The sequence below is a fragment of the Bacillus rossius genome, chromosome 8 (assembly GCF_032445375.1).
Source record: "Bacillus rossius redtenbacheri isolate Brsri chromosome 8, Brsri_v3, whole genome shotgun sequence".
NCBI classification, from domain to species: domain Eukaryota; kingdom Metazoa; phylum Arthropoda; class Insecta; order Phasmatodea; family Bacillidae; genus Bacillus; species Bacillus rossius.
In genome coordinates this window covers 2,300,617-2,321,644 of record NC_086336.1, presented here as the reverse complement: position 1 = coordinate 2,321,644, position 21,028 = coordinate 2,300,617, and the positions used below count along the sequence as shown (strand labels likewise).

The following is a 21,028-nucleotide window of genomic DNA, read 5'->3' as shown; positions in this document are numbered from 1 at the left end:
TTAAATATGTAAACTATTATATTCAATAACTGCACAATTTAGTCAACATTTAAAATACCGGTAAAATTTTCATTGCATAACGAAAATACCGACTTTAAACCACCGCTTTTCTAATTTGAAAGTACCGCTTTTTGCATACTGAAAACACCGAAATTTTCCAGGCCCTAGCAATAAATAATGAAGGAAAGAAAACAGTTTAGAGAAAATCATTTTGCATTTAATTTCTTTATATATACTTTTAATTCATGAAGAAGTTCCATCTAAATTTCAAAAAGACTAGGTATCTTCCTTTTTCAGTGTACACTAACCTTCATTAAAAAAATATATTATTATAAAGATGACGAACATTCAGCATAAGGCCACATAACATTTTTTTGTGGTAGACATAACCTAACATTTTTAATAAGTAAAACTTTTTAATACGACATTAAAAAAAAGTCGAATGTGAATTAAGTTACCTATCTACATTACAAAACCCGCTGACTGCAGTTGCTGTTTTCTCGGAAGAATACTGCTCGTCAGAAGAAACTTTAAACATTTTTTGGGGTGGTTCTGGGTCATCTGGGTCGTCATTATCTTTTCTCCATTTGGAAAACTTAAACGACGTAAGCCTGCTCATCGCAAATCACCTCAAGAACAATAATATTGTTAACGTAACGTAAGAAGTGTGGTTATAGAAATTTGCGTCGGAAAAAAGAAAACACGAGAAATAATTATGGCTGCCGCAACTACGCTAGTCAACTTAGTACCGTACTGTAAAATTTACTGGACCAGTACTTTTAATACACAAGATTAAATTAATATTTTCAGTACCTGACTGTTATAACCAAAAAGGCTAAAGAAAATAAATACATCCCAGTAATTTAAAATAAGTACGTAATTTACGTAATCATTTCCTACCGCATTTGTCTTGTGTTAACTTTATCACGTTAGTTTTGCTGAAATACGAGAGTTCTCGTACATGCGCTTTAGTTTAACGTATGGGTAGGGACATGCAAATTTCGCATTTACGATAAAATGAATTTTTACGCGAAATTCGTAAGTTTAACACGAATAACCTCACTTTTACATAATTTCTGATACCGCGAATTTTTTTTGCAAAATACGTTTGTTTACCACGAATAACCACACTTTCCCGCCATTTGGTAACTTAAAAAAAGTAAATAAATAGCCATTGTCACCACTGATAACACCATCTAACGTAAAGACTACACTTGCCAATGTTTACGTTTCATTATTTATTTGATACGACGCGTTCTTGGCGAACTGCACTCCTGCACTAAACGCTCATGTCTCGAAGGCACGTTTACAGAGTGAAAGAGTAATGTACGGCCATTTTGTTGGATATTTTGTGCGTTACAGCCCTTGTGTCGCGAAGCAAATTATATAATACGCACAACTGTTCATCTTGCATGTACTATGGACTGTGCAAACTGTTTTAAATTTGTTCTCTTACAGTAAACAAACTTAACAATTACGTTTTATGTTTAAGAATGATCATTTTTGTTTAAAAATGTTGTATACAGTGCAACTATTTTATAAAAACTGTAGTTTGTGATAGAAAACGTCTTCATATTTCTCAGCATAGGTTTGAAAGTGTAAAATATGCCGAAACCTCAAGCAATCACCAAACTTCGTGAGCGCGAATTTCGTGATAGTGGATTATATGCGAGGGTAAATACTGTAGGGCCGCGACGTCTTGGCGTGTCGTTTTGCGGGGAAGCGGGGAAGAGTAAATGAGAGGGGAAGCAGCTGCGCGCGCACATCAGCCGCTATGCGGTTCATAGCAAAAACATCAGGCGCCACGCTCTCAGTCTGAAGTGAACAATGGAGCCCGACGCAGGACGTTCAAGATACAATAAAGTAATACATAGTGGGGAGAGGGAAATTAGAAGTAGTGTAATCCAGTGTTGTGATGAAGAAGCTGCCAACATATGTCTGCTAGTACCTCTAACAAATGCAACCGAAAGAGCTGCGCGATACACAGGTATAAGCCAAAGATCAGTTTCGCGCATCCGAAAACACAACAGAGAGACGCCAAATAAAAAACAAACAACAACATTATAAGTTTTTCAACGCATTCCCCGTAATTTCACCCGCGGTTTATTTTTTTGCATTTGGCAATTTTCCAAACTTTCTGCACCGCTTGTTAGAATATGTTTTATCTACAAGTGTAGCCGATATTGCTACACATTATATTGCATTATATTACATGATATTATATTACATTATATACATTATATATTGCATATATATTTTATGATATATATGATTTTATGATATATATAAATGTTTATTAATACATTATTTATTTATCACTCCTTTATTTGACCGTTAAACAGCCTCTCATGTTTAATTATTCATTTCAAGCCAAAAAAAAAACTGGGAAACGTTTGTTGTCAGTTGATGACTTTGATAGAAGAGTGATCAGACACACTAGCCACGAATTTTGTGCAGTAAAAAAACGACAAGGAAACTACTGCCAGTTTTGAAAGAAAAAATTCGGATGGAGTTAGGGAAAGACATCGCTGCGTAAAATACTCAAAGAAATGGGTTTTGTGTGGAGAAGAAGCCAAAATAAGCGAATGCTTCTTCTCGAAAGATCTGACGTTGTTGCTTGGCGATAACGGTAGCTGACTCAGATGAAACAGTGCAGGGAGACTGGGAAGAATATATTTGACATGGATGAATCCTGGGTTGACACTAATTTAACCTTTCAGAAATGTTGGCAAAAGAAAGGTGACGTTGAAGGTGTAGGTAATGGCAACAGGAAATGCAGCGCACAGGCTGATAGTTTTAAGCGTTGGTTCTAGGCAGGGTTTCCTTCCTGGAGCCTCTCTTGTTTATAAAGCAAGCACAACAACAGGAGACTATAAAATACGCGAGGATGGTTTGTTATAAATATGGTTTTCGGACCCCTCGAAATTACTAAAATGGTTCTTTCAGAGTGCTGTTATGGAAAAAATACCAACCCGTGTGCATAAAAGTGGTAAGGTTCTTGAAGTGCGTGAAAGTGTCATGTCGATCGTCTTCACATTTCAGCCAAACCAAATGGAAAAGTAAGCATCAGCGAGGGAGTTAGCTGCAAGTCTTAATTAATTGTGTTTTCTACAACAACCCACAATTACAAATTTAGTTCTTAACTTTTAAAGTATTGTATATCTATGTTTAACTATGTTTAACTAAGCTGCCCAGTCGAGCAAATAGTACGCTACCTTTAAGTAATAAATTACCGTAAAGCATTATCGCATCTTTGTATCATTAAGATCTGCGCTGTGTTGCACCGTACGTGAGATTGTTCTCGACCAATGTTTTCGGAACGGCATGGAGACTTCCAGGCCGTTGTTATCTGCGGAGCAGACAAGGAGGGACGTGTCGATTACAAGGTCGCTGAGCTCTAGGGAGTCGACCCGCCAAGACGTCGCGGCCCTACTATACGTAGTTGGGCGATATGTGTTAAAAATTTTTTTTTTAAATCCGAAAATACTTTTATAACGAGGCTAGAAGACTGGAGCTAGCCAAACGCTCATATTTTGCATAGTGAGCTTACCAAGGTGCAGCGCAACTTTGGAAACATGAAGGAGTGCATTTTTTTGATGAAACAAAACAAGTTTTGGACCACATGAACACCACGAAAGCAGCTGCTGTGAAAATAAATTTAGTGCAAGTGTCTACAAAATCTCTGGTGAAGCTTACCAGCTTGATGGCTACAGATCCAAGCAGACTTGACTTTGAAACACTGACTGTCTTTAATCCAAAAAATATTTTGATTACGGACATGAGCCCTATTTTGCTTGCTAAGTTGTGTAAAGTTTCTACTCTGAAAGAAATGGACCGCCAGGAGCTGATCACCGGTTTTGGAGAGTTAAAACAGATAGTTGAGAAACAAATGAAGGAAAGCAGTGTGGATGTAGTGAAGGCACTACAAGTTGTAAAACTTTCACAACCTGAATTTTCTGACAAGTGCCTGGAAGCAGTGTGGAAGTGTGCAAACGTTGATTCAGAACGCTTCTTGTTACAATACAATAATGTTCTCACTGACAAGAGAAATAATTTGAAACAAGAAAATTGAGCTACAATGGCTATTTTTTCATTTGAAAGTTAAATGTTGTGTCAAAGTACTTTGGTTCTGAAATTATTAGGTTGACTTAATATAGAATCTGAGTTCTTAAACTTGTGTCTTTTTAACCTATATTTGTGTAATTTTAATTTATAATGTTTCAATTGATGGTGCAATTATATTACAATGTTCTCTTCATATTTCTTACACTTGAAATTGTAAAAATAAAAAAAATAATAACCCCACTTTTAGGTAAAAATAATACCGATTTTAAGGGAAAATAACACCACGTTTCATCACAAAATAAACACACCTTTTGCATGTCTCTACGTATGGGGTACGCAATCTTTGGTGATTTTACAACACTTCTCGTACATGCACTATAGTTAAAGGTATAATATACAATACCTTTGGCATTTGTACGATAGTTTATATTACGTAGTACGAGAAATGCATACAAAAATCTCTAAAGTAAACAAAAAACAAAGCACGCCTATATGAAAAAAATGCTATGCGAGTTATGCGACAATTAATAATTTTTTTTTTATTTTGTCTGCGCTTGAAACTGTTGAGGCGACGATTATGCGATAAAAGTAGGAATATTACATGTAATGGAAATTTGTTGTGCTGTTTTGTAAGGGTTCGGTTCGGTTCTAAATTTTCGAACTTCGCCCAGCACTACAATTTTCAATTACTACCTAAAACTCTTAAAATCCCACCTCGAATCCCACCTCGGATCCTACGAATCCTCGAATCCATAGGATTCGGTATATTTGACGAATCCAAGATTCAAAATCCCATCCCTAGTAAAAATAAATACAGTAGAACCTCGATGATACGTTCCCGTTTCATACATTTTCCCGTGTCATACACCGATTAATTACGGTCCCGCCGAAAGTACTATATTTACAATGGTTTACTTTCCCGGAACATACACTTATAAAACCATTAATTTTCCGTTTTATACGTTTTTACGAAGCGGAAAAGTCCTAAAATTCACAATTTTTTTTTTATATTCCTCCTTATAAACTCCGTTTTAATGCTTTTATTTTGAAAAACGATCATTGTTTACATTTGCAAATGTAAGAAAATAACTTTATCGCACCATAGATATGGATAGTATCAGGAAGACTGTGCACTTCGCTAGTAGCATCTATGGCCAGCACCAAGCGAGACTAGTGGCGCAAACAAGAAATGATCATGAAAATGGTGCACGTGCTTTACCAAGGCACGGATCTCATATTTTGTGCAGTCATTTATCTTTGAACTGAATATACCCGTTTGTTATTGTTTTTTTACGATTGGATTGTTTTGTATTTTACATTTCTCAAGTTAAAATTTTATTGAAAATTGTTCTGTTGCATAAAGTTGTTTGTAAAATGTAATAAACAAGCAAAAATTTCTGATTTTTTCTTTTACAATAGCCTATTTTTTTTAATTTCTAATTTAGGCTTGGTGACTTTTCCCCCCCTCCAAGAAAGGACTTCATAACATTTTTTAAGGCCACTGATTCTCATGTCAGCTTTACTTGATTATGGACTGTATTTTACATTTCTGGTGGTTTTATTATATGTATAATATAATTATGAATTCATATCTTTCAGTAATATAATGCAATTATTTACACATATGTATTTATGTTTAATCTGGCATTGTGCTGGTATGCTAGATTGGAAAAAAATTTCATTATTGCCATTCCCTTTTCATACACTTTCCCGCATCATACACCATTTTTGTGCCCTCCGTTGAAAAGTGTATGACAGGGGTTCTACTGTATAATAATATGGTGTTTTACAGGGTTTTAACAGCTGCTTCGTTATAACAAGGATTTTGTTATAAAGCAGTTCGTTGTATGAGGTTTGTGTGTTAATCATGATCAAGTAACACTCTATTAATAATATTAATAATAAAAGCTTGGAATTTTTTATACTCTATAAAATACTTTTGGAAAAATAAAATAAAAAAATGGTAGAAACCAATGTGGTATCTTGAAGTTACATCCTCTCAGAAGAAAAAATTTATTATTCATAGATGATGCTCTTAATAAACTCAAGAAAATGTATTTCCAAAATTCTCATTACAAATTTTCCATTACAAAATACAATGTTTCAGATACATTAAAAAAAAAAAAAAAATTTCATTGTATGATAAAATGTTGCCTGTGGGACAGGGCAGAGCTACCTGTCGTTGAACTTGACGGAGCAGTCCGTCACGGGGTCGTACTGGAACCTCATGAGGTGCAGGTGCAGCACGGGCGGGAAGGAGGCGAAGATCACGCCCTTCTCCGCGTCCTGCAGCCCGTGCTCCCCCGCGTCGTACTTGTTGTCCCCGTCCAGCATCTCCGTCGCGATGTAGTCCCGGAACGACTCTATGACTGCAGACACCCAGCCACCGCCCTAGAGTCTCGCACGCTCCGACCAGCCGGCCTCCTGGTCCTCTGTGCGTCTCATGCGCTTGTCTAGCCTGCCACGTTGCTGATAGAGAGAGAGAGACACAGACGTACCCCCTCCCTCCTCCTCCGTGAACTACATTCAGTTGACTAGGGTATGACATCATTACAGTGTTGGTAGCCATTAGGACGACAGAAAAAAAAAATTGTCATAAAGCATAGCTCAAAAGATGTCGAATCTATAAATAAATTAAACAAGAAAATGTGAACAATTGATCAATTCAGGTAAAATGGAATCTAACACAAAATTAATTTTGCCGACCCAAAACATTTTTTTGGGAAAAAATCAATAAGGCTGTAGATAATTTTTTTCAAGCTATTTAAAGAATGCAAGGGTTAATGGGTGGAATGAACAGAATACATTTATTATTTTCCAACATTCGTAAGATATGGAACATTACTATGGTATGACAGTGGTAATGAATCATTAGAAAAATGTAAAAGGTTTAACGACCTCTCTAATGCTTGAGCGCTGCAAGTGCATGAGTAGGTCACGTAGAAGACTCAGAACTCAGCTTACAATCCCGGGTACAGAATATTGGGGAGGCACGTGAATCTTTTGTGTACAACGTATTGAATCTTTATGCTTTATGCTTGAAGCAAAGTAGTCTAAATCTTCAAAAGTTAGAAATTTTTTAAGAAGGCCTAAAGGCAGATATTGTTGAAAAAGTCAAGTTTTTTTTCTCCCCCCTTCGAAACAGGGTAGTTGAACAACAGTTAGGAAATTTCAGGAACATTGAGATTAGCATATACTATACATAGGGATGGTGATTTTCCATTTTCGCGAAATAGACGCGAAAATATACTAAATTATATTTTTTCCGCTATAAAATGCGAAATCTAGACTATTCCGAGATAAATGCTAAATCAAGGTAAAAAACGTAGATTCGTCTTCACTCTACACAATTTATTTACCGATTGTATTTCGTTTCAGTTCAGTATCAAAAGAAACCATCATTTTATGGCACATTCAGCACAAATATCTTATTGTCACGTCATTCAAAACAACTATTGTTCGTAAATATGGAATCAAGAATGGCCATCCGTGTCTCGCGATTGTAAACAAAGCAAAGAACAACTAGCTGGAAGATTGTCCGTCATCTTGCAGAGTACAAGTTTTTAGGCCACCATATTGCGACATCTCTGCTTCGCCGCGCTAACAATTGTAAGTCCCATTTTCTGGCTGTGTTTCACGTGAAAGCCGCGTTCTTGTGTAGTCTGTGGAAGGTGGTGTGTTTACAAATACGTGCATACTCGTGAATGTGTTGTATACTGTTATTTCTCGTGGTAAAAATGGGACGAAACGTAATTTCCATTTGCGATCGCATAAATGAATACAAAAGTGAACAGTTCTACGAAAGTGATACAAATATTTTAATGTGCAATTTATGTAACTGCCGTCTGGAGTGGAAAAAAAAAAGATGTACTTGAAAAACACATTAAATATGAGGGACATCAGGCTGCAAAAAAAGATTCACCGATAAATAGGATGAAGAAAAAAAGTCGGTAAAACGGCAAGCAACTGTTTCTGGCATGATCGAAAACCAAAAGGCAAAAATTGAAAAAACGAAAAAACCAGTTTCAATATTATTTGTGCACTCTACATCAACTATGGCCTGAACACGGCTAAAAAATATTTATTGTAATTTTATGTATTCAATTTATTGCACTCATAAGTGCTAAAAAGTTGTTTGGAAACCTGCCAAGATAGGCTATCTTTGTAGTTGTGCTAGATCTTTATTTCTGTGGTTGTTGATAATTAATGTGTGTATTATTTAATGCTTTTTAAAAATATACTTTTCTTCAGTAATGTAAAATGAGAGAATTGGCTAAATCTTGTTTTTAAAAACGCTACAAAATGCTAAATTTCAAATTCAAAATGCTAAATGTTATTATTTTAAATGCTATAAATCACCATCTCTAACTATACAAATACATAGTCATAATCATACGAGTGGGAATAAGTTCCCATTAGGAATATATAAAAAATGACATAAATAAGAAAGGCAGCTTAAATCAGAAAATAGAGCAATGTTTGTTAAGAGTTTAGACAACAATTAGCTTAGTTGCTAGCGGAAATTAACTCATTGCGAGTTCAGCCACCAGTGGGAAAATTTTAGACTGAGAGAGGAAACAAGAAATAAATGAGGAAATGTACCTAAACATAAAAGTCAGTATCGTAACGGTGCGTTTACCCAGCCACAACAGGACTCTAGATCGCAGCTCAATACTAATGTTACACCCATCTGTTGTAATTGTAAAAAAAAAAAAACCTGGTCAAACCAGGGACACTAATTAAGACAAGTTATGAGCAGTGTGTCAACCCATCCATTAAGAAGAATATCTCAATTTTTGAATGTGATGGGGTATTAAATAACAAATGACAAGCATTTTTGACTGAAATATCCGTTTTCATTGCTAGCGGTGCAGCTGTATCTCTTTTGGAGAATCGGTTAGTACTGAACACACGTGGCAAGCTAGGGTGTTGCTGGCGTCAGGACAGAATCATTGTTTGAAACACACGGTGAATTACTGTTAGGACAGTTTGTGAATAATCATCCAGTAGAACTCATGGATTCTCCTATCAGAGAATTTATTTGAAGCTAAAATTTTCTTAACAAATTTTGAGCAGAAATTTCTTGTAAAGGGGAACAAAAGTTGCCGTTAATAATAAATCAACCAGATTTTTGTACAAAAACACATTGCAGAGAGGTGAGAGGGGCAAGGTGTTGTAATTAAAATCAGACAAGCAAGAACAGACAATGACAAACTAAAGGAAACCTACTCAAGAAAAGCAACAGGGTAACTAACATAATTTAGAACAAATTGAACCGAAAAAAATTATTAGAAAGTCTTCCTTATATAACAATAACCATCAACATTTATTTAAGCATGCACCAACATCACCAACGAAAATCACAGATATGGCTACCTACTGTTCTTTTTCCCTTTGACGTTCAGCTGGATGTCGTAGAAAGTCTCTCCTCTGGACGACTCATAGTTGATATTTTTACACTTGATGAAGGACTGAAACAGCAAATGCGTGAAGGTTCTTAAGAGCACGCGGCTGGGAGCTCGACAAGTCCAACCGCCACTGAGAAGGCCAGTCTTACCACCATCTTGCCCTCGAACAGCCTCGGCACGGTTCCTTCCACGCACGTGCCCTTCATCTTGCTCTCCAGCTTGTCCAGCAGCTGCAACAGTGAACACAGACGTCACAAGGCGTGTGGGTGAACAAACACCTGAGACAAATTGGTTTGATGGTTCAAAATATTTTAAATTAAAAAAAATATATATATAATGTCAATGTTATATTAAGTCATCAAAAGACAGCACACTGAACACTACAACACTGGCTATTCACGAGAGCTTCTCCGGTGCCACTCTCGTCAGTGTGTGGCCGACAGGCGTCGGAGCTTGGAAGCAGTCGCAGCGGAAGGAGTAACAAACAAGCCCCTCAGCAGGGCATATGGAGATTTCCCAGTAAAATTAAAATGGTTGAAGATAAAATTTTTTTTAGTAATGACTATTTGTTCATAACTAAATCTGCAACAAGTCTTATTGTATGCAGTTTCATTACGATGCACCGTCGTCAAGATACTTATGCCAAGAAAGTCTTGAAAAGGTAATATTCGTAAATTAGGAGCCTATTTTTGTTGAAATTAGTGTAAAAGATGAAAATATAGAAAACTGCATTTCAAACTCCAAGCATTATAAATCATGTTATTTTTTGAGTTCTAGATATAGAACATTATACCATTAACCCATAGGTGAAGTAAATACTTAGCACAATGCAATAATACAATAAATAAAATAAATTATCACATACATATTAATCCATTAATAGCCGGGATGAATTATTGTATTTATTGTTAACTCATTTAAAAGGATCCAATTTAATTCTATTCACACATATGAACAATGTTTGGATTTCATTAATATTCTCTTACCTAGTCCATTTCAGATAACAGCACAAAAGTTTTGGATTAGAGCCACTAGTTAGAATTGTAGAATGATTCCTGGTTCGAAATGTCTCATACTCTTAGTTAAAAGGTAATATAACTCCACTCAACAGTTGTCTAGTGTTTAAAAACTTTCTTGCATATAACACAACATAGTGAAGTTTAACAAAGCAATAAGAAAATATTCATCTTGATTGTTGCTGGTTAAATTTACATAAAATTACATAAATATTATTATAAACTTTACACTGATTAATACCATTCTAAGTATGTTAGTTCTTTAAGCGAAAGGATATAGTCCCTAATGGATGTATAAAAATTTTCACCGATTACATGTTAACTCCATATATAAAAAAAAAAAATTGATAATCACTACACCTATCATTAGAGTCAAGATTTTGTGGTGTTATTTTAAGACAAATTTCAGTGTAAAGAAATAAAGATTTCGGTGTTATATGGTTTTATTTTTTTGCTCAATATACCCACGGCAAAATTTTCTTGCTTTTCTGTACGACATGCAAATTTATTAAAACAAATATTAATAAACACTAAAACCTCATGATCCAATTACAATTAAGTTCATTTGCAAATTCATAGATAGTTAAGTTCATTTGCAAATTCATAAATTCAAACTTTTAAATAACTACTAAAAATTTCACGACTTAATTACAATCACATACACTACAAAATTACACAATTAAGCACTAATGCTATCATAGTTAAATTTTCCGCATTTTCTGGAGTGAGACGTTCGTTGTCTTCTGTCACTAAATACCAGCGAGTACCTGGAAAATGAACGTTCTGCATCAACATTTGATGTTGGGAACAAGATTGCCCTTAAACTGGCTTGAGCAAATTCACTGTAGTCCCCTTTAAGGGAGCACAGTACCTTTGCAACATCAATTTGGCTTGTTTCTGGCAATGAAAGTTCATCCTCAATTATTTTTTTGAAAGCAACATAGCCATGTATGAATGTTATCACTGAAATAAAATCCTTCGCTGGAAAATTCTTTCGATCGGTCACTGGCAGAAACCTTCGTTTTACGCATTATCAAAAATTTTTTAATCACATAGGAAGAATTTAACTTCTTAATACGCAAAAACTTGCCGTGCTGGAAAGATCAAAACAATGGAGAATAGATGCGAATACAAACACATACCGAATACCAACATACGTACGTGAATATTAATACAGACATAAACATGTACTATTTATTATTTACAATCGTAACGTTAAGCAGGGTTAATTTTATTTTAGTACCCTACGTACTTTATTTTAAATAAACAGTAAAAGCAATGCACTTTATTGTGTAATATTTAAATGATTAAAAACGTAAACTTAGAAAAACATATTTTGGACGTTTGTAATTTTTGTATTTACAGAAAGTGAACGGCGGCCATTGTATCATAGTTATCAACATCTTAAATTATTATGGTACATAAGATTACCATTTAAAGAAAATATTACGTTAATTCCAAGACTTCATTTTAAAATCTATAATGAATCACTGTCGCATATTATATATATATATATATATATATATATATATATATATATATATATATATATATATATATATATATATATATATATATATATATATATGATTGTGCTGAAGATAGTGAATTGTCCTTACAGAATGGGAAAAAAACGTAAATAATCAGGATAGACGAAATTTCGTGATATATCGCGGAATTTGCACAATTTCGTTTTATTTCGTGTTTTCAAGTGGTTTTCGGTGTTATTTCGTTTTATCGCGCATTACCATATAATCGTGCCTCTACCTATCATACATTAATATCACACTTCAGGGCCACTAACTTACTCCAAAATCTTATAGTCCAAATACATCAATTTGTTTAACAGTCCAATAAATATGAGAAATAAACACGAGAATTTTAAACTGCCAACATAGAAAAACAGAATACAAAACATACCTGGTACACAATCTCCAGTAACACCAGTCTTACGAATAGCAAATATTCTGTTTCGGAAAGAATAGCAAGTGGGTGAACTAACAATACTCTTTCTACAAAGATGAATAAAATTAACGTGTTAATAAATAACACACCCACACCCAGCCTCTAGTGGGGTCAATACAGAGAATTCTGAATATTTAATCGGTCCTGGATTTGAGACATAAATCAGTGGTCTGCGGGATGAGCCCGGAAGAAGGACTGGAAGTAACAAGACTGTCACACTGATCGCTCTCGTAAATAGCCAGTGTTGAAGTGTTCACTGTGCTGTCTTTTGATGACTTAAATTAACATCGACATTATATATATATATATTTAGGGATGGGCCGGTCGAATCCTCGAATCCCACCGAATCTCTAGCATTCGAAATTTGAGGGAAAAGATTCGGGATTCGAGAAAAAATATGGAGGTAAATGTAGTATACTTTAAAAACTAAATGCTTACAATTGACTCGGCCTGTTTAGGTTTTCCTTGGAACATTAGCGATCGTTCAAGCTCACCACCCGCAGGAACTCCTGCACGTCGTGCTGCATGAAGGAGTCGAGCGTCTCCCAGCCGAAGGACTTGGTCAGCTTCTTGGTGCCGACCGGCTTGTCCGAGAACTGCAGCTCGTGGAACACCCTCTGCAGCGCCAGCGCCACGCTCTTGCTGGAGTCGTCGCTCTCCGTCGGCATCTTGTACACCGCCTGCCGCCACACGCCCTTCGTCATCCCTCTGCACCGTGGGAGGGGATCCCAGTTGTCATGGAAGGCAAGCGTGGGACATTTTACTAATGTTTGGACAATGTTCGACCATAAAAACCTGTTGAGATAGACATGTAAAGAGTGTGTACTGAGCCAGTCCACCGACTCGGTAGTTCACTTAGGTACCAATCAACCGCATCAAAAATATAATATTACAATTCCTATTAACTAACGCTTCTATTATGCAATTATTCCTGCATAAAATTAGACACACCTAACTTTTAGTAATCTTTCAGCCCTACCACTACTTACTACAATACCATCTGGGCTCCCACAGAACCATGAACTATCAGATCACAAGTACACCTAGATTGTATAACATTTTCTTTGATGATTGACTGTGGCTTCAGATTTAAAATATTTTCCATATTTCACATTTTGTGCGGTGACACCAAATAGAATTGAATGAGAATCTGCCAAAAAAGGAATTTATAAACGAGTGAAAAATTTTTTTCTGCTCGCTGAGTCAGAGTTTTCTTTCATAGAACCATTCCGGACAATCTGCCTGATCGTATCGTGTTACAAAAATCTTCACAGGTTCCTCAGTTTCTGTTTGCAGGTACAGGATCTCTCTTAGGGAATATGTCACTTATTCACTTTCCCAAAGAAAACTTTATTTTACAGTTCTAGCCAAACATGGTTTTCCCATGTTTGTAAAATGTCAATTTTCGAAATAATACCCTCATTGTTAATTCAGCACAAACTGCCGCAGCGCATTTACAGAAGTTCCCAAGTCCTGCCAGGCAAGGACATTTCTATTTATAATATTTCTTCTGCCATCAATTTACGAAAACAAAATAATAAAAAATAAATTTAAAAATAATGATGTATAAATGCAGAGTGATAAATTATTTAACTGACGAGTTACTTGGTAGGATGGAAGACCAAAATACATTAGCCGAATAACTTCTGCTTTTAGAACAGAAAAGTCGCCTCTCTTTTTTTCCTTGACATCATTCACATGACCACTGAAACACACATTTTTTCCTTCCGATAAACTATTCTCAGTAATGATAACATAATTAATCAATAGGAAACTGCAATTAATTACAATATCACGTGCAATTATAGAAAGAATTTGCAGCGTACTCCGTGTCCCGGAGATCGGTGGGTCGCGACATTCCTGCAAGTTGTTCGTAATTAAAACACTACGCCGCAGCACCAGTACAATTTCCAAAGCCGTGCGTGGTGCCTATACCTTTTTTTTGGCTGTGTGTGAAGTAGGGAACATGTTCTGAAACAAATTTCCAGCGTAATTGGCTGCAGTTTAAATATCATTTCTCTTGAATCAAATTGTTTATCCTCGGTATGGCTCATCATAAATAAACTGATGATTCCCCCCCCCCCCCCCCCCCAAGCAGAATTCACATTACTTGTGTGTTTCAAACACTTTACGAGATTAGACACATCATTCTTTCCACCATGAGAAAATTTTATATCACAACAGAACATGCTGCAAAATACACACAGAGGGTCTTTTTCACTTTTGGTGATACATTGAAACAGTTATGAATACGCAGACTTACACCTGTCCATAGTGGGTTTTTTTTTTTTGAGAACACTGTGACAGCACAAACAAACTCACTAAATATCTTTGTACACAGCATTAACTTCTGAACACGTACAGAACAATACAATCCAACAGCACACACCGCCATTTCCACCACAGAACTAGATGTCACGTGAATAAATTTCCCTTTCGATTGTTTCACAAGTGGAAAAATTAAGGAGGGAATTGTACATCTGCTTTTCAGTTGGTCGGCTCAATGAATATATTTCACATTTTCTCGTTTACGTGACAAAATACATGAAGATGAACTGCCATATTATAACAGAAACAAAATGCAGACAACCAATACACGAAAAAAAAAAAAAAAAAGGCTAAATAAGTTGTAAGCTTGAAAAGAGCAAGATACTTAGAATTTCCGTACGACCGTAAGGTAGATTATTTCCATACAAATTATGGGAAAACTGTGTAAGTTGGCAGGTATGATAAGGGGAGGGGAAGCAGAGAGAAAGTGTGAGGGCGTTTGCAACAAACTCCATCAGTGCACTCTCTCCCACACTCACCCCACATCTCACACGCCGAGCATGTCGAGGAACGAGTGATATCAAAATGGTTGGCTGCCGGCAGACATGCTGGCGCCACGAAACCGTTATCTGGGGTAGGGTGCGTCTACTGCGTCACATTCAGTAGTGCTCGTCAAAGAACGGTACAGCGCTCGTCCAAGAAACGCAACTAAATGAACTGCCAATAAATATTCTGCCAATTTCTTTAAATTATTTATTTTTTAACTCAAAGAACGGTACAGCGCTCTACCAAGGAACACAACTAAACACACTCCCAATAAATATTCGGCCATTTTCTTGAAATGTTTTAGATTCTAACGATGGGGTTTGCCGGTACGAATGCAACAGCGGACAGTACCTTGCGCAGCTGGCTGGTGAAGTAGAGCGTCTGCAGCAGGGAGTTCATGTAGCACGTGGCCCCCTGGTTCTTGAGCCCCACGTACCCCGTGTGCTTCTTGGAGTCCCAGCTGACGCCGTGCGGGGCGTCCGCTGCCACGTGCACCTGCGCCAAGCACGGCCGCGCTCCACTCCCTGCCCCCACCGTCCACAAACACCAGGCGTTACTCTGCAGGGACCGCGACACATAACTAGGAGGGAGATTCAAACTGACACGCTTGTTACGTTCAGTTGACAGAACATCGGACAGGAAGGGTAAGTAGACATCGGCACTTCTTTAACCAGGGACATGATTTTATGGTTTTATTTTTGAGTAAATTTAATTGTTAAAACAGGAGATTTCGGTGCCACTGTTTATTTTTTCATACATTGTGTTTATTCATAAGAATGGTGTATTATTACGCAAACATGAAACTGAAATATCTATTAGTAGATCTATGACCTTCCATGTGATGTATTCTGAAATGGTGTCAACAGCTGCGTTCGGCACCAAACTTTTTTTTTTTTTTTCAACGTTGAGAAATTTCCGAGAAAAACTTTAAAAACCGCAGAATTTCCGTCATTTTCGGCAAATTTCATGCTTCATCATATTTTTGGGTCCCTAAATATGGCAACCTATAAATTTATATTCGTTTCATGAACTATGATTAGATTAATTTACTTAATACATATATATTAAAATAATGTTTTAAGGAACTGTATTAGAATAAGTAAAAGGGTAAAAAAAAAAAAATCCTAGTAAACTTTTGCCAATGTTGAATTATTTAATTTACTGTTTTTACATAACTGCCAACTTGTGGAAATGAAAAATAGTACAATTTTTAAAATAAGGTTTTGTTTAACACTAAACAAAATAGGAAAATATTTACTACAAATATTGTTTTCAATTAAACTAACCTTGTTCCTCTGGGTAGTTTTTAAAGAAATGTAGGTATTAATCATTCTGCCTTCGGCAGCATTTTGTACGTGGCAGCTTTAGCTTTCTTCAGGAACTGTTGTTGAAAATCTTGCTCATAACACTTCTTATCAGATTTCGCCAACAATATATTGTTCAGCACTTGGTGTGACATTGATGCTCTAAATATTGTCCTGTTCTTTTTAACACTTCTGAAAACCTTCTCACACTCAGCATTGCTGTTGTACAAATACACGTTGCTGCGTCATTTTCTGTTAGTGTCAAAGCATATACTATTTTTGGGTGCAATTTTGTAGCATTTATAATTAGGCCTATTAGTTGAGTAAACATAACCGTATAAATAACAAAAATAACTTGGTAGTTGTGTAAAAGGAATTATTAGGATTTGCAACTCGAAACACAGTTAGTTTAGTAATAATTTTCCAAATGCACAATGTTTATAACAGCAAAACATGTCTTTAATAAAAGGAAAACTGTATTGTTAAGTTATTCACGATATTTGGCCAAACTTTGAAGCGACAAATGAAATTTATTATTTCCAAACGTACTCTTACTTAATCTCCGTCGTAGCACACGTTTCTACGAGACATAGAAGGCCATAAAACGGCAAAATCACAATATTTTGCCGCATACAAATGCGTCTCGTGACGCCATCGTCGATAAGCCTTAACTCACTTTTTGTTCCTTTCTCGCATCGGCCAAACGCAGTCTAGAAAACTAGCGTTACTTACATATTAGCCAATCAAATCGTAACTTTTAAAATGTTAATTGTTGTCTCTGGGCGTCCTAAATGCGGCGACTGTTTATTTTGGTAGTTGTCACGGCAACGCACGAAAATAAATGCCGGCCTAGAGTACCAACATATACATAAACAAATACCGCACACACAGTTGAGGCGGTGAAAAACGTAAACAAATAAAAAAAACATTACTCTGTACTGTGTATCAGTACACTGTGGGGTACGACTAATTTTGAAAGCATTAAATGTGCAACTCTATCTTACTTTAAACTACCATCAACCCTCTTCATGCAACGTTGTCAAATTTCGAATAAGCCGTCACCCTGCTTTCTCAGCACACATTTTACGAAGAATTGTGCGCGGTTTATTAATACGGTACATCCTAACAACGAACCACACTCCAAAAGTAATGATATCCGTAAGGAAGACACACACAATCGTACAGTAGTACAATAGGGCCAATTATCGTACACTGTACGGGAAAATCGTAAGAGTTGGCAGCTATGTTTTTACTACAATATTTTTTTTTTAGAATATTTTTCCTCGAATCCAGAATCTTTAAAATACTAGAGATTCGGAGGGATTCGAGGATTTGACTGGCACATTCCTAGTTACCAATCTATGACGTACAGCAGGCCATTCCAAAATAGCATCTTTTCCAGCTTTCTAAAACATAAATAGCAAAATACACTATTCACGTTTGTCGAGCAGTGTAATTATGTGAAATTAAGAATACTTGAAGACAACTGGACAAATGTAATGATGAGATTATGCTGTAAGGAAAGACTGTCGAACGCTCACCTCCAGCACAATAGTGTCGTCCTTGATGTAGCCCTTCTCCGGGTCCAGCACGTCCTGCCACGACATGAAGTGGCTGAAGCCCCAGTCGTTCTCCTTGCTGTAGAACAGGTGCTGTATTTCTTAAAAACACACAACACCCCATACACATTCCTGTCACGTGGAGCGCCGTGGTCTACAAGTCACTCACTTCCCTGCCTCAGAGTGCACCGCACGCGGCTGGCTTTCACTTCTCTCGCAATGCCGGCATTCCAAGTTCATGCTACAACTGTACCCTAGTCATACACGAAAGGACACGGGAACCGATTTCAATGACCTATCTGTTGCCGAAATTCCGTGCATGCAGAGAGCTCACTTTTTCGTTGATTTCTTCCCCACGGCAGACCCACATCTGGCGCATTACTAGTATATATTCAATTTTGTGAATATCAGGGGGTGTACCAAACGTGTTGGTGCGCCAAATTAAACTTTATGTTAACTGAACTATCCTGGAATACATTTAGTATACTTTAATGGTCTTAACAAAAAATAATCACAATTTAAAAAGTACTTGAGAAAATTAGAATAACACCATTTAACTTGTTTGTCGGTGTTCCTATCTGTAAGATTTTTGCAGTAACAATTGAATCTATCAATGGTTGCCAAACGTCCACTAGAATGCGTTGGAACCAGTTTCTAGCCTCGTGCAGGTCACCATTTATTAAAATGTCCGCCAATCTAATCCTTTACTGGGATACGGTTTGGATACGTTATGGAATACAGCATGTGAGTTAGGTTACAGTTGAATCCCAACACGGTATTGCTTACTCGCTTCCATTCCGAACGTCTTGGAATACCGCCTCTACACTGGGCTACCAACTTTGTCAAAACACTTACAAATGTTGAATTAATACCTCTGAATAGAGTCATACAGTGACAGCTGAAAGACAAAGAGCAATTTCATGTTTAACGTAACAACTTTCTACTGGGAACATTTAACAAAGTATCCCTGAAATTTGTTTTCATCTTGCCTAATTTTTAATATAGCAGTGTTTTACAAACTGCACTTTTATTAAACATAGGTATGAATTAAGTTTTAAGCCATTTAAAATCTAAAAAGAGAATTGTATATAATTTTAGTCCTGCAGAAACCAATTTGTTGGTATGAAATAATTACGAATTTTGAATTATTTCGGGTCTCTCCTTGCCGATTAAACTTGTTGAAACTCAGTACCTGAAGAGATGGTTATATTAACCAGAAATAATTTTGCAGAAACTTTCATTTCACATTAAGGTGGTCCCTGTCTGGGCGTACTAGCTCTTCAAGCGGGGATCACCTACGACTATCCTGGCTATCACATCACACGCTTGTTTGCCTCAATGTGCCAGGCACACAACAGTCTTAGCACCGGTAACACGCTTCTGTGGGACTTCAAGCCGTGACCCTATCATTTTATGCTGGAATATTCAAGATAAAGGTTTCCAGCACTTCCTTATACCACATCAAATATCATGTTTAGAATTTTCTACATAAAAACACGTGAAAAACCTTGAAACGAAACTTGAATAGGCAGGTGCGATGGCACTTGAATGATATTCGTAACCAAATACATCAAAGAAATCTCGAGCGGTTTAACACCCAGAGCTCTGCCCGCCATGAGACCCAGCCAGGCGACCACCTGAATGAACCTCTGGAACTAGCGAGATGGTCGCACGAACAGCACCACAGTCTAACCCCTGACCACTGCGCTGGGCACGGGCATGCAACACGGCCACACGGATACTACAGAGCACACACTCACTGCGAGAGAACGGCTCCACGTCTTCTCTCTGGTTGAGCAGCCTGAGCTCTGCGACGGCGTAGCAACTCCACGAGGACGACTCTGATTCGCCATTGCACTGCAACAGGGCGCTCTACTCGCTCTACTCACTCTGAAACATCAACTATTAGATAATCACAGTGTTCTTGTGCCTATTGCACCCTCCCCCCCCCTCCTCCAACTCTTTCCTAATTTCTGTCTTTTATTGTGGCCAGAATGATTTGTAAGGTGGCTAGTGGTTTGCGTCATCCCTGGGAGGTAGGCAAACGGCTGGCCTCGACAAAAAAAATTCTAGAGAAGAAAAAGTGTTTGTTGCATGTGTCATGTGACCTGGAAATGGATTTCTTGCCACTCAGATATGGAATGTTCTGGGCGACTTGGTCGAGTACATACAGACCCCGTGATCTCTTGCGGTGACAGCCCTCGGAGAGACTCCAGACTGAAGACCGCTACACTCACCCTCGCTCGCCGTGCTGCCGCTTACGACTCTTGATATCACTACTGTGTGGAGATAGAATTCTCAGGCAACCACTTGTGTGGGACTTAGAAATTTTCGTCTAACACTCATGGTAGAATATTTTTGGAGTAAAGTGTCGTGTGGTGATAGACATTTTAGTTTTGATCATTGTTCAGTTATTGATAACCAATGAGTAGAGACCTGCAAAATTCGCGGTTTCGATGGCCTTCAGGATAGACTGCACATACCCGTGTACACTCGGGCAAATAGCACAAGTTCATTGGCTGCCGACTTGTAAGTCGTCTCAGCTGGTTTTTCTGTGATTCGATCCTACTTTGGTTGAGGGTTTATAACTGGTTGAGATTCGTCCAGATGAACAGTAAGCCAATAGCAAAATTATCTAAGAGGTATATGTGTTTGAATTCTAGCCTATCACCGAATGAATCCACGAATTTTGCAGGTCTCTACCAATGAAAGACATAAGGACACAGTGTCCTGTGGCAGCAGTACTGGTTTCTGTTGAGCTGGAGGCACTCTGGTGGTAGCAACTGAATGACTGACTTCATCTGGACTTACAAATGACACGCTTGGCAATAACGAGAGACACGTTAAGATACGTAACAGTCTTACGTTATGTTTACATAATAAAAGGTGCTATGCAT

At 37.2% G+C, this 21,028-nt stretch overlaps 1 protein-coding gene across 2 annotated transcripts in view; it reads right to left on the bottom strand.

Annotated features, from left to right (window-relative positions):
• LOC134535469 (ubiquitin carboxyl-terminal hydrolase 7) overlaps positions 1-21,028 on the bottom strand; it is an 82,116-nt gene that overhangs the window by 37,675 nt on the left and 23,413 nt on the right. The window contains exons 4-10 of one of the 2 annotated variants that reach the window (XM_063374580.1): positions 19,892-19,988; positions 18,114-18,232; positions 15,620-15,763; positions 12,949-13,134; positions 9,623-9,703; positions 9,446-9,536; positions 6,242-6,434 (exon numbers count right to left, since the gene is read on the bottom strand). In XM_063374580.1, the coding sequence (XP_063230650.1) occupies positions 6,242-6,434; positions 9,446-9,536; positions 9,623-9,703; positions 12,949-13,134; positions 15,620-15,763; positions 18,114-18,232; positions 19,892-19,988 (911 nt within the window). Of the gene's footprint in view, positions 1-6,241; positions 6,435-9,445; positions 9,537-9,622; positions 9,704-12,948; positions 13,135-15,619; positions 15,764-18,113; positions 18,233-19,891; positions 20,004-21,028 lie in introns of both variants that reach the window. The other variant, XM_063374579.1, reaches the window with a different exon arrangement.